This window comes from Salvelinus fontinalis, chromosome 37 (genome assembly GCF_029448725.1).
Source record: "Salvelinus fontinalis isolate EN_2023a chromosome 37, ASM2944872v1, whole genome shotgun sequence".
Taxonomy (NCBI): domain Eukaryota; kingdom Metazoa; phylum Chordata; class Actinopteri; order Salmoniformes; family Salmonidae; genus Salvelinus; species Salvelinus fontinalis.
In genome coordinates, this window is record NC_074701.1 from 13,639,506 (window position 1) to 13,663,813 (window position 24,308).

At 40.9% G+C, this 24,308-nt stretch overlaps 1 protein-coding gene across 2 annotated transcripts; it reads left to right on the top strand.

The window, feature by feature from the left end:
* The first annotated feature begins 1,210 nt into the window (after window positions 1-1,210).
* On the top strand, window positions 1,211-20,800 carry LOC129836176 (homeobox protein OTX1 B-like). 2 transcript variants are annotated; one of them, XM_055902026.1, is made up of 3 exons: window positions 1,211-2,223; window positions 18,579-18,763; window positions 19,747-20,800. In XM_055902026.1, exons 1-3 carry the CDS (start codon window positions 2,139-2,141, stop codon window positions 20,545-20,547), a joined length of 1,071 nt encoding a protein of 356 aa, XP_055758001.1. In that variant the 5' UTR covers window positions 1,211-2,138; the 3' UTR covers window positions 20,548-20,800. The 2 variants fall into 2 exon arrangements, 1 of the variants encoding a protein (XP_055758001.1); XR_008756620.1 differs by lacking the exons at window positions 1,211-2,223; window positions 19,747-20,800 and adding exons at window positions 5,089-5,271; window positions 5,452-5,578 and having other exon boundaries at window positions 18,579-18,668.
* Window positions 20,801-24,308: the final 3,508 nt, after the last annotated feature.

The window sequence follows — 24,308 nt, forward strand, 5'->3', positions numbered from 1 at the left end:
CAGTAAGTTAGCACTCACTATAGCTGCACTTTTCCACATGGCCAGACTTGTGGTCGTCTCCCCCTTTTAATGCTCATCCTTGAAAAATGACAAGGTCTGAAATAGACACAAAAGTCGAAATACAGTACAATTATCTAGACTAATGATTTTTTGATCTACTGCTCTAACTAGCTAGCTAAAGTGTAGTCAGTGGCTAGCTAAGACAGAGAGATGGAACGGAAGAAGTACAACACGACTCAATTCATTTCAATACAGCATATGGATTCATCATGGCTTGGGCACAGGTCTCTAATCACACTGGTGAACAGTAGCTGAAAGTGTCGGATAGAGATGATGTGCAGGAGCTTCCTGCAGGAATTTGTAGTCTTGCAGAGGTCTTCTCTGTTGTTAATTAGCATTTCAACATTTTTTGAGTACATTTTGGTAAATATATTGATAAAACTCACCTTGTCAGAGAGAATTACACGGTTACCAAAAACGTCAGGCCAAGGTAAGCCAACACCAAACAAATACTTAGTTTGAAGTGTTTATAAAATTCACAATGTGAAAAATGAATGGTGAAAAAACAACTGGAACCATTTCTGTGTTTGACCGCTAGGTTTTATGGGTATAATGATGTGTCCACTGTGCCAGAGGGAATGTGTACAGACACGTGCCACTAGCTGGGCTACTAAAATGTTGCAGTGTGGGTTCGGTTTTTAAAGCTTAATGAATAACCATAAAACAAAACCTGCAACAAAACACCACGCAAAGGAGAAACATGTAGGTCTATTACAGCAACATTTGAGCAGTAGTCTAGGCTGGCTACTCACCTAGGCCTACAAGATATTTTATGTGCACCATACAGCGAAGCTGCATTCAACCGCACAGGTTACCCATGTAATGCAAAAAAATAAACAAAAATAAACAGGCTAAATGTTAAAACAGCCTAGCTACATTTTGGTTATTTGGAGTTATTAAATACTTGTTGATTTGGTTCACAGCTTATTATGCACATCTGCAAGCACAGCAGCAAAGGCATGGTCAAATATCATTTCTCTCTTTTGTTTTAATATGTAAAAAATACTATATACAGCATCCTTTGTATATAAGTGGACATTATAAGGTGCCATATTTTTTTTTAAATAAAACAATGGCCAGTTTGAGTTGCAGTTGTATGCATGTTTTTATTTTAAACAAACATAATAAGCTGTCTGGCCCTTGCGCTGATTGAGTTTGACACCCGTTATAGGCATGCAATTTAAATGTATTGACCTTTGCTTACAGTAAAAATCATGTATTTCATCACATTTGATGATATTTCGATGAAACTTAGATGAAAACGACTGCAGCTGGTAAATTGAGAAAGTTGATCATAAAGTTACTGGTCCCCTCTCCCATGTCAAACGCCTGGATTCAGGAGGCAGGCATTAATGTTATAAACCAATGGTAGCATCATATAATCGTAACTAATATAACTATGGAACTCATTAAAACCGTCATCACATGTGCGCATCATATGTGCCACGAGATTCTGGGTTCGAGTCATAACTCTGTCGCAGCCGGCGGCGCACAATTGGCACAGCTTTGTCCGGGTTAGTGGAGGGCTTGCCCGGCAGGGATATCCTTGTCCTATCGCGCACTAGCGACTCCTGTGGCGGACCGGGCGCAGTGCACGCTGACACGTTCGCCAGGTGTAAGGTGTAAGGTGTTTCCTCCTCCGGATGGCTTCCGGGTTAAGTGGGCATCGTGTCAAGAAGAAGCAGCGCGGTTGTGTTTTGGAAGACGCACGGATCTCGACCTTCGCCTCTCCCGAGTCCATACAGGAGTTGCAGCGATGAGACAGGACTGTAACTATCAATTGGATACCACGAAAAAGGGGTTTTAAAAAAAGATAGCTCAAGTAGAAAGATGCTGGTAGCTAACGCCTTTTCATTCGTGTTGTTTTTAGCTAGCAAGCTAATTTACTTACCAGCATGCCGGGAAAATGCCATAGTGTTAATTTACAGGGTACACTATTTTAGAAGAATTAAAACATCCGATACCAGTGGCTGTTTTTTCACTTCGGGTGGACAGGCTACACCGAAAATTAGGATTATGTATGTGGGTGCTGTGCTCATTTCGAGCGAAATTCCTTTATCAATTGGGGAGAACATCCGATGGGTCTTGCCAGGAAGCTAACCCTGAAGACGGATGCAGTACCATCATTGACACTTCCCACTAGAATATGTGAAACAGTGCAAAGTACGATTGACTTAATATTGGTGTCTGATAAATCTAAAATATCGTGGAGTAATAGTATATGGAATCAGTAATCATTTTATTAAATGTTGCACAAGGAGGATTTTTAAAGATATATTTAAGTGTCACAAACTGTTAGAATCAGAGGACTCAACAAATACTGTTAAAAAGTTTAGGGAGGAAGTGGGTAAAATTGACTGGTCAATTAGATAGTGTAGCGGTAGACAGTGCCTGAAGTCTTTGAATGTAGATTCCTTGATGTGGTGAATGTGATGGCTCCCATTAGACGGGTCAGGATAAAGCAGAGATCTAGCCCTTGGTTTAATCATGAGATTCTAAAATCTATCCAAGCAAGGAATTAGGCCTTTAAAAAATGTAAGAACTCTCAAGAGCAGCATGATTTTGTCCTATATAAACATCACAGAAATGAAGCACAGAGCAAGATGGATGAAGCTAAGGGGGGTTTCTTTGCTGAGAAAATAATTGAGAACAAAAATGACCCTAAAAAGCTTTGGAAATCATTTAAGGAACTAGGCTGTAGTAGTACTACCAAAAACAAACTTAACAGTATTGGATTGAACATCAAGGGGGAGATGGTATGAAAAAGCAGAGGTTGCCAATGAATTCAATTCTTTTAATTACTTCTGTTGCCAGCAAGCTGGTTAGCAAGCTGCCCACCAGTTCTGGTTTGTATGGATGCAACCAAGTCAATAAGTATTATGTAGAGTTAGGGGTTCAGCCAAACTCGTTTCCTTTTGCAAAGGTAGCTACAGCCAAAATAGTCAGTATGCTAGCAGAGCTTAAATGCTCCAAAGCCACAGGCCTGGATAATATTCCTGCAAGGTTTCTTATAGACTCTGCTGAGCAAATTAGCCCTCGTATTACGCATATCGTTAATCTCTCTCTCGAACAAGGCACCTTTCCCAGGGACATGACACAAGCTAAAGTTATACCTCTGTATAAGAAGGGGATAAAGTCTGACCCTGGGAATTACAGGCCTGTATCTATCATCTGTGTAACATCAAAGATCCCGGAGAGAATTGTACATGAGCAAATGCATGAATATGTTAACAAACATGTATGATTTTCAGTCGGGTTTTAGAAAAACATACTCCACTGATTCATGTCCACTTTACTTGACTGACTTCATCAGGAAAGTAATTGATGATGGAAATCGGTGTTGAATGGTACTGCTTGACCAAAGAAGGCCTTTGATACAGTTAACCACTGTCTCCTAATCTCCAAACTGGAGGCACTGGGGTTAAGCAGTATCCCTCTAGGCTCGGTAAAGTCTTATTTATCAGAAAGGGTGTAAGTAGTAGAGGTAAATGGTTCTGTCTCAGGCAAAACCAATGAGTTGTGGTGTTCCGCAGGGGAGCGTGCTTGGGCCTCTGCTGTTTTTATTGTATATTAATGATATGAAAGATGTTTGTTCTTGCTGTCTTTTTCTTTATGCGGATGGCTCTACACTTCTGGTGTCTCTCAAAAGTAAAACTATGTTGGAGAGCATACTTAGCCCAGAGCTTACTAACATTAGCAAATGGCTTGGAGATAATAAGCCATCTCTGCACTTAGAGAAAACTGAGGCAATCATTTTTGGATCCAGACCTAACTTGTGTAGGTTGTCTGAAATCAGAGTGGAGTTAGGGGGTGAGTTGCTAACTACTAAAACCTCTGTTAGCTACTTGGGATGTATCCTTGGAAGCTTGGGAGGTGTGAGCATGGCCAATAAGGTGCTAGGGAAGGTTAATGCCAGGACTAAGTTTTTGTCTAGAAAGTCCAAGCTGCTTGATAAGGACTCCATGAAAGTGCTAGCTACTGCCCTCATTCAATGCCATTTTGACTATGGTAATACTTCCTGGTTTGGATAGCCCAGAATAAGCTGATCGGGGTAGTATTGAAGGTGAGTCCACGTACTCGCATAGGCAGGAGCTGCTTTCAGGAACTAAACTGGCTGCCTGCTGAGGCTAGGGTGTCCCAGATTAGACTAGGTTTGGTTTACAGGAGTATGTATGGTCCTGCACCCAGATATCTAAGTGATTACTTTCCTTGTGTTAGGGATGCACACAATCACAGCACCAGATCAGGTGTTGCTGATGTGTGCTTATACAGGTTATGGAGTAATGCTGGGAAAGGTACTTTCTTGTATACTGGAGCCTCAGAATGGAATGGGTTGCCTCTGTCTATAAAAACAACGTCCTCTCTGGGCAGCTTTAAAAAATAAAGTAAAAATGTGTGTCTTCTGTGCCCATATGAATAACCCCTATGATGTAACTGGAATGATGAGATAGATGTTCTTCTTCTCTGTTTTTGTGTTATTATTTCACTGCCATACTGTGTTCGATCTTGTCTAGCCATCTTGTTGCAAGAGGACCACAATGGAAATACGTCCCAGACTTTATTGTGTTATCCTCAATGATTTTATTGATGTGCATAATATTTTTCAAGTTTTATGTGTGCTTGTTTTTCTTTTTTACTTGTTGAATTAATAAACTAAACTAAAAAAAGTGGATCTTGCAAGCACTGATCATAAATAAGTATCAGTTTGATGAGTCTGACTTCTGTTTTGACTTCTGAATGCTATATTTTCTGTAACACACCTGATAGTCATGATGTCTTTTGTTCATCCATCCCTAAAGGACTGCATGGTCAAGCTGACGTCTGCATTGGCCATGCAGTATTTACGTTGATACGGACTCTGCAGAAGTCAGGGCATTCATAGTTTTTATGCTTCGTGGAGCAGCGCAGAGCTGTTGTCAAGGGAGTGAGTTTGTTTGTACAGGACCTCCCACCCCCGCTTATCGTCAACCAATCATGTCAATGCGGAGCTTTACGGAGCATTGTTACAACATTTGGGAGGCGCACAGCGATGCGGTCCAGAGCAAAATTCTGCCTTTGCGTGCTCCTGGAGGATCCGCATGTGCGTCACACCCTCCATACGAAGCCTTCCACCACATTTTAGAATCAAGCCTAAATAGGCTTTAAGCATCCTAGGTCGAACTGCCAGCACACAGCTGACACGAAGTAATGTCGTCCGCAAAAGAAGTTGTGGTGTGTATTGTATTTGTAATTTACCCCTGACAATCATATTCTGCCATTGTGTGGGTTGTTGTCTTATAGTTGATGTAGCTTGTGTCATTGGGGCTAATCATGATGATTCATTTTGTCTTCCCACTATCATTAAGCTGTTTCGATAGAGTAGATGTTACATTTTCTAAATTGTCTGCACAGTTTCCCAGGCAACCACCGGCAGCAGAAATGCTGTGATACAAAATCAGCTTTCCCTGGGGTATATGCTGTGAAGCCTGTGAAGACAGACCAAAGGGGGGTAGTGCTGTGAAGACAGACACACCATAATGTAAGTCGTAGTTGTTCATTTCAAATCAATTGAGCATTTCAGGCACACAACTTCCAAATACAAACAATGATAATTTTCACAAAAAAAGTGCACAACCAAATATTGCGTATTTCAAATTGAGTACTTCAAAAACACCAAAACTTTGCGTAGAATGAGTAGATCACTACATCAACGAATTGATAACATCATAACTCAGAACAGTAAATAAAAGGAAATTATATTCACTACCCATTTAACAAACATTTCCCTTTTCAAAAACATTACAGGCAATGGGGATGACTGAAGCAAAAGTGGTTGACTGAAGCCTGCTTAATTGAAGTGGGGTACATGGGTTCCTCTCCCACTCCCCTCCCCATAAATCTCTAGTTGGTTGCATTTACGAAAGCTTAAGTAATTCACGTGATATATCACATTTTGTTACTTTGTATATATATTTTTTCATTTGGATGGGAAATTAGTTTGACAAATTGTACGAATCAATGGAGTCCTGCACACTGTAGGCCGGGCCAGGTGTCTATATTAGGCTTACTGCTCTAATATATATTTTTTATCTCAAATGTTTCACTGTTATTTCTCAATATTTTGGCTATGCTGGCCTATTTTTAAATGCTCAAATACATGTCTGATCAATACATACAATTCTGAACATAGTCATAATGCCAATGCAGTGTCACCAATCATGGGCCATGGTGATGTTATGTCCTCATCAGAGCTGTCCAAGCACACGAGAAGACAGTACAACAGACAGAAGTGGGAAAAAAGTAGCTGTAAAGAGCCACGTTTGTTCATCAATCACTCTTTTATTTGTCACGTGTTATAAATGAGAACTTCACTCTTCAACTCTCATCTTATCCCATATCTATATTAATAGACTCGATTTGTGGATAAATCCCAAGCTTGTCCATGCTTAAAGGCAAATTGATTCATCGAATGTAATATAAGGCAAGTTAAGAAACATCTGTAGTCCTTTTTCATAAAACAAGAGAGTAATGTAAACGGTGATTAAAATGGGTGATCTGACCTTAAAATTGGAGAATGCTCTAGCGTTATGATTAGAAAACATTTTCTAGGAAAACTTCTTACTTCATGATATAAAACAAGACAATATTTTGAACGTTGTGATAATCTCTGTTTAAACAGTGCATTGCATTTTGTCCTAAAATATATTCTGGGTCAAAGAAGATTATTTATTTTCCGAGTAATGTTAGGTGTGTATATATAAAAAAGTTAGCAGATAAAAGTTCACAGCATGCCATGACTACTCATTATTTGCTGAGGAAGTGGTGGTGTAGTCTATAAAGACTATAGACTGTGTTCTGCAGCCTTCTTGGGCCTGTGGTCAGGTTTGTATTTGAGAAGCAGGCCGAGAGGCAAAGCCAAACAGCACTGTCTGAACAAAATAGAGGCATACTAGTCCTTGTGCCGTCCATCTCCTTTGTCACTGTGAAGACACACACACAAGCACACACACACACACACACACAAGGCTGTTCAGTCTTCAGTGTCAATAACTACAGCATAATGGCCTTTAAGGTTTTGAGTAGATTCCAAATTGGCAAATATAAAGAGGTGACAGAAGCCTGTAAGACCTTAAATGTAACTAGACTTGCAGTTATACAGTGCCCCCTTCTGGACAAAACAAAACATGATGAGGGATGGTACACTAGAAGAATCACAACACTATTGCATTCGGTAAAATCAACAGTATCTCTATTACTGCTTTCCCTTTCATAGGATTCACGGTATTTAGCCTGTACATTTTTGGCAATGTCTATATTACCCCCTTACAAACAGACCCATTTTTACCACATTCTCATCTACATACACCTTTTATACCTCCCGTGCACATGCCGGGGAAAGAGTGATAGTTGTGGTGGGCGTCTATTTTAATAAATCCATTGAGAATATACACCATACATTTTTTTATCCATTATTATTAAAATCAACATAAGACTAACGTAATTTATTTTCAAAAGAATATAATAGCATATTTTGAGTTTAATTAGGCCTGTTACGGGTTTGTGCAGCCATGGCTGCACCATCGAAATGAAATCAAGACACACCTACCCGATCACAGTCAAGACACCAATGGTGGAAAAGTATCCAATTGTCATACTTGTGAAAAATAAATGATACCTTAATAGAAAATGACTTAAAGTGAAAGTCACCCAGTTAAATACTATTTGAGTAAGTCTAAAAGTTTGATATTAAATATACGTAAGCATCAAAAGTAAATGTAAATGCTAAATTATACAATGCATTCAGAAATTATTCCAGAACCCTTCTCTTTTTCCAGATTTTGTTACGTTACAGCCTTATACTAAAATTGATTAAATAAAACTTTTCCTCATCAATCTAACCACAATACCCCATAATGACAAAGCGAAAACAGCTTTTTAGAAAATGTTAGCAAGTTTATTCAAAGTAGAAAACATAAGTATTCAGACCCTTTGCTATGAGATTCAAAATTAAGCTCAGGTGCATCCTTTTTCCATTGATCATCCTTGAGATGTTTCTACAACTTGATTTGAGTCCACCTGTGATAAATTCAATTGATTGGACATGATTTGGAAAGGCACACACCTGTCTATATAAGATCCCACAGTTGACAGTGCATGTCAGAGCAAAAACAAAGCCATGAGATTGAAAGAAATGTCTGTAGAGCTCCGAGACAGGATTGTGTCGAGGCACAGATCTGGGGAAGGGTACCAAAACATTTCTCTAGCATAGAAGGTCCCCAATAACACAGTGACCTCCATCATTCTTTTCATTATCTTTTTTTTTACCCCCTTTTTCTCCCCAATTTCATGCAGTCCAATTACAATCTTGTTTCATTGCTGCAACTCCCCAACGGGCTCGGGAGAGGCGAAGGTCGAGTCATGCGTCCTCCGAAACATGACCAGCCAAACCGCTCTGCTTAACACCGCCCACTTAACCCGGAAGCCAGCCGCACCAATGTGCCGCAGGAAACACCGTTAAACTGATGACGAAGTCAGCCTGCAGGGACCCAGACCGCCACAAGCCGTCGCTAGAGCGCCCCCCCCCCCCCCGGCCAAACCCTCCCCTAAGCCGGATGATGCTGGGCCAATTTTGCGCCACTCTATGTGACTCCTGGTCACTGCTGGTTGTGACACAGCCTGGGATCCAACCAATGTCTGTGGTGACGCCTCAAGCACTGTGATGCACTGCCTTAGACCGCTGCGCCACTCGGGAGGCCGGCCTCCATCATTCTTAAACGGAAGAAGTTTGGATCCACCAAGACTCGGGGGAGAAAGGCCTTGGTCAGGGAGGTGACCAAGAACCCGATGGTCACGCTGACAGAGCCCCATAGTTCCTCTATGGAGATGGGAGAACCTTCTAGGACAATCTCTGGAGTACTCCACCAACCAGGCCTTTATGATAGTGGCCAGACGGAAGCCACTCCTTAGGCACATGACAGCCCGCTTAGAGTTTGCCAAAAGGCACCCAAAGGACTCTCAGACCATGAGAAACAAGATTCTCTGGTCTGATGAAATCAAGATTGAACTCTTTGGCCTGAATGCCAAGCGTCACGTCTGCAGGAAATCTGGCACCATCCCTACGGTGAAGCATTGTGGTGGCAGCATCATGCTGTGGGGATGTTTTTCAGAGGCAGGGACATGAAGTCTAGTCAGAATTGAGGGAAAGATGAAAGGAGCAAAGTACAGCGAGATCCTTGATGAAAATCTGCTCCAGAGAGCTCAGGACCTCAGACAGGGACTAAAGTTCACATTCCAACAGGAAAATGACCCTAAGCACACAGACAAGACATGGCAGGAGTGGCTTTAGGGCAAGGCTCTGTTTCCATTGATAATTTTTGGAGAGACCTGAAAATAACTGTGCAGTATCACTCCCCATCCAATGTGACAGAGCTTGAGAGGATCTGCAGAAAAGAATGGGAGAAACTCCCCAAAAAGAGTTGTGCAAAGCTTGTAGCGTCATACCCAAGAAGACTTGAGGCTGTAATTGCTGCCAAAAGTGCTTCAACAAAGTACTGAGTAAAGGGTCTGAATACTTATGTAAATGTAATAGTTTTTAAAATGTTGTATACATTTGCAAACATTTCTAAAAACCTGTTTTTGCTTTGTCATTATGGGGTATTGTGTGTAGATTGATGAGGATTCTTTTCTAATCCATTTTAGAATAAGACTAATGTTACAAAATGTGAAAAGTCAATGGGTCTGAATACTTTTCAAAGGCACTGTAGGCCTATATATCAATCTTAAGCAGGATGTTCTATTTTGTATGCAATTTGAATGGAATTGATGGAGAGAAAATCAGAGAGTGGTCACTTGTGCACTGATTTAAAGCAACGATATAGTGTTTTGAAACTCTGCAGCTGTAATAAAAAATAAAAAATCTTTACAATTAAAAAATAAGGTGATCCCCAAAAGCCTGATGTAGATGTGTATATTAGACATGCATTCAATCTCTATATTACTGTAGCATAGGCTATGTTGCAGGTCTACCTATCACAATAACAAAAAAAAGTTACCATGAGATGATAGGTCTACATACTGAGATGGGCTGTCGGTCCCCATGATGCTTCATCATGCAGTGACCAGAAAGATGGCCATAGAGAATCCAGATTTAGACATCGCATATAATTTTAAAAGTTCAATTTCACATCATGCTGTTCATATAAATAATTTATTATAATGTACCGGTTTCTCGCAGTTATTTATCCTGGGAAAAGGGAGTGGTTTTGGGTGGTAAATCTTGGTAACCTGGTTCCTGCCATTCAACCCTCTACATTAAAAAAAAAAGGTATCTGTGACCAACAGATGCATATCTGTATTCCCAGTCATGTGAAATCCATAGATTAGGGCCTAATGATTTTTTTTATTGACTGATTTCCTTATATGAACTTTAACTCAGTAAAATCTTTGAAATTGTTGCATGTTGCATTTATATTTTTGTTCAGTGTAGATGTGAAAATTAAAAGATAAAACCTACACTAGATAAGCAGGCTACCAACAGCCAAATTGCACCCTTTTCACCTGTTCCACAGATTTTTTAAATGGACTTTGAACAAGATACTGCATTATCTATAGGGCTATCTTTGGCTGATAAATAGGCCTATAAAGAGAAATGTCAATGGCTACAAGAATATCATTACCTTTCCACTATGCAGCAGAACTCTAGTTACCCACTCAACCTGCACTCAGAGCATTTTGTATTATTCTGTACGTAAATCCGAGACCCTCCATTTAGTATGTTACATTTGGTATGGTTACATAAGACAGATGGTTGCTTAAGGCAAAAACGAAAGTAGGATGGTTGGTTGGGGTGGATGGGTAAGCGTATAATGCAAGCCAAAGGTTGCGAGTTCAAATCTCATCACAGACAACTCTAGCATTTTAGCTAATTAGCAACTTTTCAACTACTTACTATTTTTTAGCTACTTTGCATGTTAGCTAACCCTTCCCCTAACCTTTTTAGTTAACCATTCCCCTAACCCTTTTAAACCTAACTCCTAACCTTAACCCCTAGCCTAGTTAATGTTAGCGAGCTAGCTAACATTAGCCATCTAGCTAGAATTCATAACATATACGTTTTGATAATTGGTAACGTATTATACATTTTGCAAATTCATAACATTGTACGTTTGGAAATTCGTACCGTATTATACGAATTGTAATATCATACGTAATGTTTATTTTATTAATTTATTTTACCCTTATTTTACCAGATATGTTGAATCAGAACACACTCATTTACAGCACCTGGGGAATAGTTACAGGGGAGAGGGGGGATGAATGAGCCAATTGGAAGCTGGGGATGATTAGGTGGCCATAATGGTATGAGGACCAGATTAGGAATTTAGCCAGGACACTGAGGTTGACACCCCTACTCTTACGATAAGTGCCATAGGATCTTTAGTGACCACAGAGAGACCACGCGTTTAATGTCCCATCCAAAAGACGGCACCCTACACCGGGCAATGTCCCCAATGACTGCCCTGGGGCATTGGATATACAGTAAATTCAGAAAGTATTCAGACCCTTTGACTTTTTCCACATTTTGTTAAGTTACAGCCTTATTCTAAAATCTATTAAATAGTTTTTTTCCCTCATCAATCTACGCACAATACCCAATCATGAAGCAAATATCACCTTTACATAAGTATTCAGATCCTTTACTCAGTACTTTGTTGGCAGCGATTACAGCCTCCAATCTTCTTGGGTATGAAGCTACAAGCTTGGCACACCTGTATTTGGGGAGTTTCTCCCATTCTTCTCTGCAAATCCTCTCAATCTCTGTCAGGTTGGATGGGGAGCGTCGCTGCACAGCTATTTTCAGGTCTCTCCATTTATGTTTGATCGGGTTTAAGTCCAGGCTCTGGCTGAGCCACTCAAGGACATTCAGAGTCTTGTCCTGAAGCCACTCATGCATTGTCTTGTCTGTGTGGTTAGGGTTGTTGTCCTGTTGGAAGGTGAACTTTAGTCCCAGTCTGAGGTCCTGAGCTCTCTGGAGCAGGTTTTCACCAAGGATCTCTACTTTGCTCCGTTCATCTTGCCCTCAATCCTGACTAATCTCTCATTCCCTGCCGCTGAAAAACATCCCCACAGCATGATGCTGCCACCACCATGCTTCACCGTAGGGATGGTCCCAGGTTTCCTCCAGACGTGATGCTTGGCATTCAGGCCAAAGAGTTCAATCTTGCTTTCATCAGACCAGAGAATCTTGTTTCTCATGGTCTGAGAGTCCTTTAGGTGCCTTTTTGCAAACTCCAAGCGAGCTGTGATGTGCCTTACTTAGGAGTGGCTTCTGTCTGGCTACTCTACCATAAATTCCTGATTGGTAGAGTGCCCTGGTTGTCCTTCTGGAAGGTTCTCCCATCTCCACAGACAAACTCTGGAGCTGTGTCAGAGTGACCATCGGGTTCTTGGTCACCTCCCTGACCAAGGCCCTTATACCCCAATTGCTCCGTTTGGCTGGGCGGCCAGCTCTAGGAAGAGTCTTGATGGTTCCAGATTCTTCCATTTAAGAATGATGGAGGCCACTGTGTTAATGGGGACCTTCAATGCTAGAGAAATGTTTTGGTACCCTTCCCCAGATCTGTGCCTCGACACAATCCTGTCTCGGAGCTCTATGGACAATTCCATCGACATCATGGCTTGATTTTTGCTCTAACGTGCAGTGTCAACTGTCGGATCTTATATAGACAGGTGTGTGTCTTTCCAAATCATGTCCAATCAATTGAATTTACCACAGGTGGACTCCAATCAAGTTGTAGAAACATCTCAAGGATGATCAATGGAAACAGGAGGCACCGGAGCTCAATTTCGAGTGTCATAACAAAGGGTCTGAATACTTATGTAAATAAGGTTTATTTTTTTACATTTGCAAACGTTTCTAAAAACCTGTTTCTGCTTTGTCATTATGGGGTATTGTGTGTAGATTTTAATGAAGAATACAATTAATTTAATCAATTTTAGAATAAGGCTGTAGCATAACAAAATGTGGAAAAAGTCGAGGGATCTGAATACTTTCCAAATGCACTGTATCTATATTTTTAGACCAGAGTAAAGAGTACGTACTGCTGACCCTCCAACACCACTTCCCACAGCATCTGGTCTCCCATCCAGGGACCAACCCTGCTTAGCTATAGAGGCAAGCCAGCCTTGGGATACAGGGTGGTAAGCTGCTGCCTAAAATAGAAAATGGGAGATCCACAAATTAATACATCCCATATGAAACGTAACATACCATACTAAATGGAGTGTATCGTGTTTAAGTATAGAATAATACGAAATGCTCTGAAACTAGCTCGATACAATCCACACTCAGTAGGCCTAACCAGTTTTCCAGTTGTCCAACCATTTTATGCAAGTAAAGTACATGTTGGTTAGAAAAAAAATCACGCCCGGCTTGATGGAAACGGTACATTTGTCGGTAAACTTTCCAAATGTCGACAAAACAAAATACTCTAATCAAGGTGAGATATTTTTTTTCGGTAAAATCAATTACGCGAGAAATACCGGTGGTAATGGTATTAGGACCAAATATTTATATAACAAACATCATATCGAAGTAAACTTGGAGTCACGCGAGGATGTCATGTGTTGTGTGGTCCTACGAGTCGGGAAAACATGCAGTTTATTATAATACATATTAATTTATGATTTTACAATATTCGCATTCCAATTGGATGGAAACCTAGCTAGTGATTGCAATAATAGATAAATGATTAGTCGGTAATTACAATGGCATTCATAAAATATAAAATGTTTAACTTTTTTAAAAAAGATTCAAATTAAGGTACATTTTAATATTAAACTTGCAAGGTTGATGACCTGTCTAAAAGTTAATTGGAAGCGCAACATCTAGGCTAACTTCAAAAGCTAAATAGCGTGCTACTACGCCATGGACTTCACGGCAATTGAATAATAAACAACAAAAACTCATGTCTGAATAAATGACAGAAAATTGTCTGAGTTAAATAGAGATCCATCCGGGGTCCATTCGTGGTGACACCTTGGCTATGTTTATGATACGGTGGCAGTGGCACAGAGTGAACTTAACAGTTTTCTTTATAAATGCTGTGGTATTTCTTCAAAATCATTCACGTTTTGTGGCACTCACCTACTGTGAAGATTCCCATCGAAAGCGTCACTGTTGTTATCCAAAAAAGACTGCTGCTTCTGAAATAATTACGGCCATGGTGGCTTTCAACTGGTCCCTCTGTCAAATCAGTACATGCAACAATAACAGTGGAAATGCTTGTGTAACGTAGTAGACTGGCCACACACATACTTACTTATTAAGGAAGTTTCTTATAAAAATGATTCATAAATATTATCCTGCCAACCACTATATGAAGAAGTTTTTAAAAAACAAATTCAAATTCTACCTTTTGTAATGACCACACAGAAACAGTGTTGTATCTTTTTTGGCATTGTATTCATGTAAAGAATCTGGCGAGACATCAGTAGATTTATAATTGAACACATTTATGAAGATTGTACACTTATGGAGATGTGCTGATTGACTCCGCTGACGCCAGGTCAGCGGAGTCAATCACCACCTTCCGGAGACACCTGAAACCCCACCTCTTTAAGGAATACCTAAAATACCTACCCCCCCCCCCCCCCTCCTTAAAAGATTTTGATGCACTATTGTAAAGTGGTTGTTACTGGATATCATAAAGTGAAGGCACCAATTTGTAAGTCGCTCTGGATAAGAGCGTCTGCTAAATGACTTAAATGTAAATGTAAATGTGCTGCTTGGATTCTCTACTTATGATAAAATTCTTTCAACTTATTTCTGTAATCCATTTCATTATTCTTTTTTTGCCAAATTTCATATTCACAAATGTACATTTACAAACAAAACACCACATTTTAAGACAAATACTCTGCCAACAAAAAAGCTGTTAGAATTATAACTGTGTGTATGCCTCTTAAGGCCCTTGTGTAATGTGATATTGTACCCCCTAGCCCAAATGTCCTTTGTATATTTTTTATATACACTTGTGTACTTTTTGTATTGATTTGTCGTTAATAAAAATGTATAAAAATGAAATGAACATTTTTAAATAAAACAAACAACAAACAAGAATAACAAAAACGTAGTAGACTGCTGTCTGTTTGATGTTCAGTGCTGTTCGGGATTCTAAACCCTAACCATAACCCTTTACCTAACCTTAGCTATTTCAAATGTTAACTTCAGTGGGGTATAGCATGGACCCTGTCTGAATATGGTTAGGCTATTGTGGGGTAAATCTTTCTTTCAGTCATATTGCCAGCAGCATACCACCCTGCACACCACTACTGGCTTGCTTCTGAAGCTAAGCAGGGTTGGTCCTGGTCAGTCCCTGGATGGGAGACCAGATGCTGCTGGAAGTGGTGTTGGAGGGCCAGTAGGAGGCACTCTTTCCTCTGGTCTAAAAAAATATCCCAATGCCCCAGGGCAGTGATTGGGGACACTGCCCTGTGTAGGGTGCCGTCTTTCGGATGGGACGTTAAACGGGTGTCCTGACTCTCTGAGGTCATTAAAGATCCCATGGCACTTATCGTAAGAGTAGGGGTGTTAACCCCCGTGTCCTGGCTAAATTTCCAATCTGGCCCTCAAACCATCATGGTCACCTAATAATCCCCAGTTTACAATTGGCGCATTCATCCCCCTCCTCTCCCCTGTAACTATTCCCCAGGTCGTTGCTGCAAATGAGAACGTGTTCTCAGTCAACTTACCTAATAAAATAAATAAATTATGATATCATTCAAGGAATGATAGGAATTGCTTTGAATGTGTGCATGCATAAAACATTTTTTTTTTTTTTTTTTTACATTTATAATATAAAGACTATATATTTTGTTATTTTGCTGATGCTTTGTGTTTTTTTTCTATTCTATTCAAAGTTAGAAGATTAAAGTTAAGTCAAGGTGGGAGATTATCCAACTTGTTTATTGACATAGCCAAGATCTAAGCTAATGATTCTACAGTAAGCAGGTCATGGGACCATTAGGTGTTTACAATCTTGATAATGTCTTCCCATCTGAATGAAAATAATGAAACAGAGGTAATTTCACCATTAGTCAAATGACCCATTGGCGAAACTGTTTAGCATGACTCATGTATTCTCTGATCATTGCATGGTATGTGTCAGAAGTATTTAAATGCTGACAACAACAAAAACTGTTAATGGACTCAAAGAATAGCCTACATGAGGCTGTTAATCAATAGAAACTATGTATATGTATGTGCTATGCATTGAACATCATATGATATACCCTGTTATGTGCAAATGCAAATGTTATATATAGACTATGTATGTATTGAGGTGGACAATGCTGATTTTGCAAGGGGCTTGATGTGTGATAGGATTAGGATAACCCCCAGAATGAATTGCTGTCAGGTACTGTACATTGGCCGAAAGAATGGAACTCTTGTGAGCCGTCCCAAAACATGGAGACGCTGATACTCATTTTCCAGATAAGGAATGAAAAGACACTGAATCTCACCGGCCAATATGAAAAGTGAGATAATTGTTGTTTATTGCATCTGATTACTTATTATTAATATATAATAGTATTACCGGTAAGAGATAAAATGCCAAAATATATTACAGTATATTGTAATACTATTTACCGAATATGATTGTTTTTTTTAACTACTTGTGTGTCAACTACCTGTGTGGGGTGTCCCTAAATTTCTTTCAGGGGCAATGAGTGCCATTGAAGTGAAACTGTCCTCTGGCTCAGTCTTCACATAGGCTATGAAGAAACCAGCAAGTCTGGACAAGCCAAACTCAGTGATGAGCCTTTCACTGTAATGGGCCTATACTTCAATGATAGCTGAGGCAGCATGTTGATAATGGTCCTATTAATTAACAAACAATTAAACAGCCACGCTTTTCTTAATTTGATGGCTTGTGTCTGTTGTATTTGAAAAGAAAACAGCAGTTGTGAAAAAGGTGCCATTCATGAATGGCATTGTGCATTTCACAAAGAAGTCATGTGAGTTCATCGTTCTTCACGCTCATTTTGTAATCGTTTGGTTAATTAAAATGCTCCATTGTGGTTGTTGACATAGCCATCAGCAAAGGACTTTCAGCGACTCACCCGTAATCATTTTCAACATGTGCTGTTGAAATAATGTACCTTATTGAAATAATCCAAATTGTTGTCTTGTTTTTATAAGCCCTTCTGTAATTTATGAAGCTTAATAATGGATATACTTGCACATCTATCTATTCCTCTTCACATATTCATTTGTGGTAGTGCAACAACACAAAAATGCACTAAACTCATACAAATTCCCTTCTCACTGCACACAAACCACTGGTTGATAAACACATACCAAAACACAAGTTATTGAATTGCTGGAAAAACAAATGTTAATAAATGCAAACAAACCATGAATTTGCACTGCAAAAAACAAAGCATTTATAGTAGTTTGTTTACACAATGCCAAACACTAATGTTCATAAGGCACCTTGAAAATGTAGTAAATCAACTACATGTTTGCTACACACAAGTCAGCATTTGTTACAGTTATACGGCACCTTGAAACAAAACGTTCAACTCGTCGTAAATGTCCGATTTCATTCAGTGATGTATTTTATGTCTGATTCTCGTGTGCCAATGACCTTGCATGTGATCCGTATGTTGTTGCTGGGGGTGGATGGGAGAGAGCCTTTAGTCCAAAGGCCATTCAGGTTATCTTAACCTCAGCAAATCAAAGATGACCCCCGCCCTAACACAAATTTACCCCACCTCAAACTGTCACCAAAAGAAATCACACTACATCAGCACTTTAATTAAGGCGGAGTCTAATAGTGTCGTCCATAATCTGGTGATCTATATAAAAAGGCCAGCCAAAGCATTTGGGAGACAGAGCTCTTACAGACACCTACAGATTCTTACACATCTTAAAAAGCGTCAGCCTCACAACAATATGTGGAAAAACAACAGCACTGGTAAGGAGATATAAGGAGATATTGGCAAAAATATAGGTTGGATACAAATCTGTATTTTTTTTAGCAAGCAGGTGAATCATAGATGATAATTATTGTCATTTTGGGGGGGAAATGGAACCAAGTTGTTTATTTTTTATTCTTTAAAGCTGAACATTTACTTTTGTAAAACATTGGATTTTTGTGGGTGAAAAATCAAAAGGAACTTCACAGATTTTTGTCTTAACACCTTTTTTTCTAAGTGTATCTTGAACCTAAAAGGGTTCTGCGGCTGTCCCATAGGGAAGCCATTTGAAGAACCCTCCAGGAATAATGGTTTTGGTTTCACTTAGAATCCTTTCTCAGAGGGTTCTACATGGAACCAAAAAGGGTTCTCCTATGGGGACAGCCGAAGAACCCTTTTAGAACTTAGAGTGTATGGGGTTTGTTTGCCACTTGTAATGCTGCAAAGTGATAGAGAGCCACATACTGTACACATTATCTCACTACATGATAAGACCCCACCATCTCTGTCCTGCCATGGCTCCTGTCTCCCTCTTATCTGACCTGTTTCCCCCTCAGATGACCCTAGAGAGGTTGCAGTCACCGGAGCCTTGTCCCGGAGCACCAACCGCAGAAAGAGGACCAGCTTCACCAAAGAAAATGTGGCACTTCTCCGGGTCACATTTGAGACAGACCCTTACCCTGGCATCAGCCTGAGAGAGAGCCTGTCTCAGAACACAGGCATACCTGAATCCCGCATCCAGGTAAGCAGCTACACACACACACACACACACACACACACACACACACACACACACACACACACACACACACACACACACACACACACACACACACACACACACACACACAAGGCTGTAGAATACGGCTGTAACGTAACAAATGTGGAGAAAGTCAAGGGGTTTGAATACTTCCTGTATGCAAGCATGTACACACACACACACACACACACACACACACACACACACACACACACACACACACACACACACACACACACACACACACACACACACACACACACACACACACACACACACAAGGCTGTAGAATACGGCTGTAACGTAACAAATGTGGAGAAAGTCAAGGGGTTTGAATACTTCCTGTATGCAAGCATGTACACACACACACACACACACACACACACACACACACACACACACACACACACACACACACACACACACACACACACACACACACACACACACACACACACACACACACACACACACACACACACACACACACAAGGCTGTAGAATACGGCTGTAACGTAACAAATGTGGAGAGAGTCAAGGGGTTTGAATACTTCCTGTATGCAAGCATGTACACACACACGTGTAATGGGGGTTGTTTACATTACAGGGGCTCTGTGTTCAAATGTGTCCGGCATAGGTGCTGCTGATACTAGTATCAGGGTTTCTGTTTATCTTTTAAATCACTAAGATGATGGAAGCGGTTTTTATCTGTGGTATTGTTTGGTCTGACTGATAGACTGTACTACACTTATAGTAAACAGAGCAGACAACAGCAAGACAAAGCCCCAACACTCACAATATTCTACAGGTGTTTGTTGGTGGGCTTGGGAAATGATTAACATGGGCACAAAGCAGATAATAATCTTAGCCATTGGAGTCAACTAACTGCAACACAGTATCTGTTTGCATCGGATGTACATTCTAACTGCTATGTAATAACACAATTGTTTTGTCATCTCTCTCCAGGTGTGGTTCCAGAACAGGAGGGCTCGGACTATGAAGTATAAGGGAGCTAAGGCGGCGTGGCAGTTCGACTCTGGCTTCCACTCCCCTGGTGGGTTCACCCCTGTCCAGGACACAGTTTCCCAGCACCACACCATGGGGACAGGGGCAGGGGCTACCCAGCCTGGCCTGGCCCCTCTGTCCACCTCCCCCTACCTGCCCCCTGCCTACCCCATCCAGTTGAAGGAGGAGTTAGATGACTTGTTCTATGGATGCTGCCCTCCAGCCTACACTGGAGTGGAGGAGACTGGCCACTACAACTCCCTGTTCGAACCGAAGCAAGCCAGGGTGCTGGGATACAGCGCCAGCCCACCACTGAATAGCCCCAGGCACCAGATGATTCCAGGAACCTGGCCCCAGGCGGGTGATCAGATGTCCCCAGTGCAGTCCATGTGGAGCCCCTTTCCTCTGGAGGTAAGGAAATGCAGCGCAGGCTCCAGCCAGGCCTTCCTTTACCATAGCTCAGCTGAGCAGCAGCCCCTCTACAGCAACCCCCAGGAAGCCTATGGAGGCCCCATTTCCCAGACCCAGGCCCCAGCCACCCCGGATTCCGGCTGCTGGGAGGTTGGACAAGAAATCACCCCTACGATGGAAGGCCAAGGTTCCCAGTTGTATGGCTCCTGGAGCACGGATATGTCTACCCCAGAATACCCAGAGCTCCCTGTCCTGTCCCTGCAGGATATCCTGAGTGAGCTGAATGAAGAGTGCTGGGAGGAAAATGGCCTGAACAGCTACCCAAATGAGGATGATCTGGTTAACTGTTGAAAACTGTTTTTTGGTGGAAAAACGAGGGTTTGACTGTATAGCCTGTGTTGCTGGAATGTCAACTATGGACTACATGTTGACAGAAATGTTCTCAGAGAGACAGAGAGAGGGGATCATCTTTCGGAATTCTACAACAATCGTATTCATTCTCCCACGAACTTCATCCCACATCATTTTATGTTATCTATCTATATATCTATTTATTAATATTTTGTTCTCTGTACTTAAATTCGAAATAAATTTGATTCAAACAGAGTTTACATTTGTTTGTTTTACTCTGAAGAACGTTTTCTGAAGAACTCATTGTGTTACAACAGCTGAGCCGACACTTTTGATTTCAGAGGAAGTAATATCATATGTTGTTGATTTATAAAGTATTATGCCATAATGAAGGGTATTTCAAACAGATCAAAGAGCCTAAGTAGGCCTTCAAGATGTTTGTGAGTAAGCCTTGAATTTACACTTATTTGCATTCGTCACGCATGTGATCAGTTGTCACTCATGCACAGCGTAAAGAAACACATCCACTAAGATGGTGGTTGTGAGTCACAGATTCATAGAATGCGAATCCGAGTAGCGACTCAATGTAGGCCTACTGTATTAGTTATAATGCTGTTTCTGTCCATAACTCTTAAGTTGTCCATACAAGCTGCTTTGTGAAGTGCCACGTTGTTCTTGTGTCAAGAGTCCTGAGTGGCACAGTGGTCTAAGTCACTGCATCTCAGTGCAAGAGGTGTCACTGGTTCGAATCCAGGCTGCATCCCATCCGGCCGTGATTGGGAGTCCCATAGGGCAGCGCACAATTGGCCCAGCATCGTCCGGGTTTGGCCGGGGTAGGCCGTCATTGTAAATAAGAAGTTGTTCTTCACTGACTTGCCTAGTTACATTTTTAAAAAGAGTCTCTGGTGGTCAATGATACTGATTGTACCGTATTTTTACAGAAGTTATGCAATTATGCCACTTGAGGTCATTAGAGAAGCGATCATTTAGAATTTCATGGTTACCTCTCAACTCGTCCAGATGTATTCAGAGATCTACTTTATCTATAGTTTACTACATTAAGGTCTTGGTACATTTTACAACTAGCAACTTGAGACACAGGGAAAGTATCACTGTATGAGCTCAAATCAAATCAAATCAAATTTTATTTGTCACATACACATGGTTAGCAGATGTTAATGCGAGTGTAGCGAAATGCTTGTGCTTCTAGGACATGCTAGATGACCATAAATTACCAAATTGAAATGATGATATATCATAGGGTACATTTTATAGATTTTAGAAACTTGATTCTGATTCAATATTATGTATTTTCTCTATTTTGTTTTGTATTTCTTGTATTTCTTGGACCAAGTGCACTGTAATGCTTTCCTGTGCTGAAATTTCCTCAGGTCGCTCGCTCTCAAAAATTCAACCCTCAAGAGACTTTATTCCTACTAAAATAAAGTATAAATACTTTGGAAAGAATGTATATTAGAAATGATTTAGCTAAAATCACAAACATTTTAGAACATAAATAGGACAGTCTATGCCATCCATGTTTCTGTCGCTCCTGGATAGGTCTTAAGATACTGTAAGATTTCTATAGACAACATTGAAGATCTCTCCGTTCAACCCATGACCTCACTACACCTCTCGTAATACAGTGGCATCTACCAGATCAGCTGAGTAGGGAGGTGCATATTTCTGTTGCTAGGACCCAACATTTTCCTGTGGCTGCTAACTCTGTAGTCACACCTAAACCTCACAAGGGAAAATGAGCTGTGAGACACAATTGAAAGAGAGACGCTCTCTCACACAGCAACACCATTCATTCACAGTAACGTCCTAATGGAGGAACATGAAGGAAAATGTTTGAATGCAAAGGTGAACATAATAGTGATCTTTTGTAGTAGTGTAGGTCATGAGCCTTGATACCTCAGAGACCTAAAGAGGAGACAGAAATGCATGTACGTATGGACACATGCACGCACACGTGCACACACACACACACACACACACACACACACACACACACACACACACACACACACACACACACACACACTGTTTTCCTATCCCCTTACTATCTGCATCAATCAATGGAAGTGAAGATAATCAAAAAGACAGGAGAGAAATCCCAAAGCCGTGAGATGAGATCTTATGTAAATAAGAACATGTAGTGCAGGACCACACTGAGGGTTTGGTGAAATTGCAAGCCATATTCTTTAGTGAAGCCTGGGCTCATACCCTAGAACTCATATGCCTGTCTCCCCAAAGCTTGTTACACATTCTAAAACAGACTGTCTCGCTCTCCCTCTGTGTGTGTGTGTGTGTGTGTGTGTGTGTGTGTGTGTGTGTGTGTGTGTGTGTGTGTGTGTGTGTGTGTGTGTGTGTGTGTGTGTGTGTGTGTGTGTGTGTGTGTGTGTGTGTGTGTGTGTGTGTGTGTGTGTGCTTGCATACAGTGCATTCAGGAAGTATTCAAACCCCTTGACTTTTTCCACATTTTGTACGTTACAGCCCTATTCTAAAATTGATTCAATTGTTTTATTCCCTTATCAATCTACAAACAATACCCCATAATGACAAAGCGACAACAAGTTTTCAGAAATGTTTGTAAACTGAAATATAACATTTACATAAGTATTCAGACCCTTTGCTATGAGATTTGAAATTGAGCTCAGATGCATCCTGTTTCCATTGATCATCCTTGAGATGTTTCTACAAAAACCAAGCCATGAGATTGAAGGAATTGTCCGTAGAGCTCCGAGACAGGATTATGTCGAGGCACAGATCTGTGGAAGGGTACCAAAAATGTCTGCAGCATTGAAGGTCCCCAAGAACACAGTGGCCTCCATCATTCTTAAATGGAAGACGTTTGGAACCATCAAGACTCTTCTTGTAGCTGGCCTTCCGGCCAAACTGAGCAATCGGGGGAGAAGGACCTTGGTCAGGGAGGTGACCAAGAACGCGATGGTCACTGACAGAGCTCTAGAGTTCCTCTGTGGAGATGGGAGAATCTTCCAGAAGGACAACCATCTCTGCAGCACTTCACCAATCAGGCCTTTATGGGAGTGGCCAGACAGAAGCCACTCCTTAGTAAAAGGCACATGATAGCCCGCTTGGAGTTTGCCAAAAGGCACCTAAAAGCTCTCAGACCATGAGAAACAAGATTCTCTGGTAGGATGAACCCAAGATTAAACTCTTTGGCCGGAATGCCAAGCGTCACGTCTGGAGGAAACCTGGCACCATCCCTACGGTGAAGCATGGTGAGACAACACCCCTAAGCACACAGCCAAGACAATGCCGGAGTGGCTTCGGGACAAGTCGCTGAATGTCTTTGAGTGGGGCAGCCAGAGCCCGGACTTGAACCCGTTCAAACATCTCTGGAGAGACCTGAAAATAGCTCTGCAGCAACGCTCCCCAACCAACCTAACAGAGTTGAAGAGGATCTGCAGAGAAGAATACAGGTGTTCCACGTCATACACAAGAAAACTCGAGGCTGTAATCGCAGCTTCAACAAAGTACCGAGTAAAGGGTCTGAATACTTACGTAAAATGTGATATTTCAGTTCATTTTTTTAAAATAAATGTCTAAAACCTGTTTTTGCTTTGTCATTATGGGGTATTGTTTGTAGATCTATAAGTGGGAAAAAAACACTTTAATACATTTTAGAATAAGGCTGTAATGTAGCAAAATGCTGAAAAAGTCAAAGGGTCTGAATATTTTTCCGAATGCACTGTATATGTGTGTGTACATACGTATGTACGTGCGTGCTAGCA

What these genes read in the sequence shown, in the direction of transcription:
- LOC129836176 (XM_055902026.1), top strand. Translation starts at nt 2,139, where the DNA reads ATGGGTCTTGCCAGGAAGCTAACCCTGAAGACGGATGCAGTACCATCA. An exon ending in AATATGTGAAACAGTGCAAA is followed by an intron (nt 2,224 to 18,578) that starts GTACGATTGACT and finishes TTTCCCCCTCAG; the next exon opens with ATGACCCTAGAGAGGTTGCA. An exon ending in TACCTGAATCCCGCATCCAG is followed by an intron (nt 18,764 to 19,746) that starts GTAAGCAGCTAC and finishes ATCTCTCTCCAG; the next exon opens with GTGTGGTTCCAGAACAGGAG.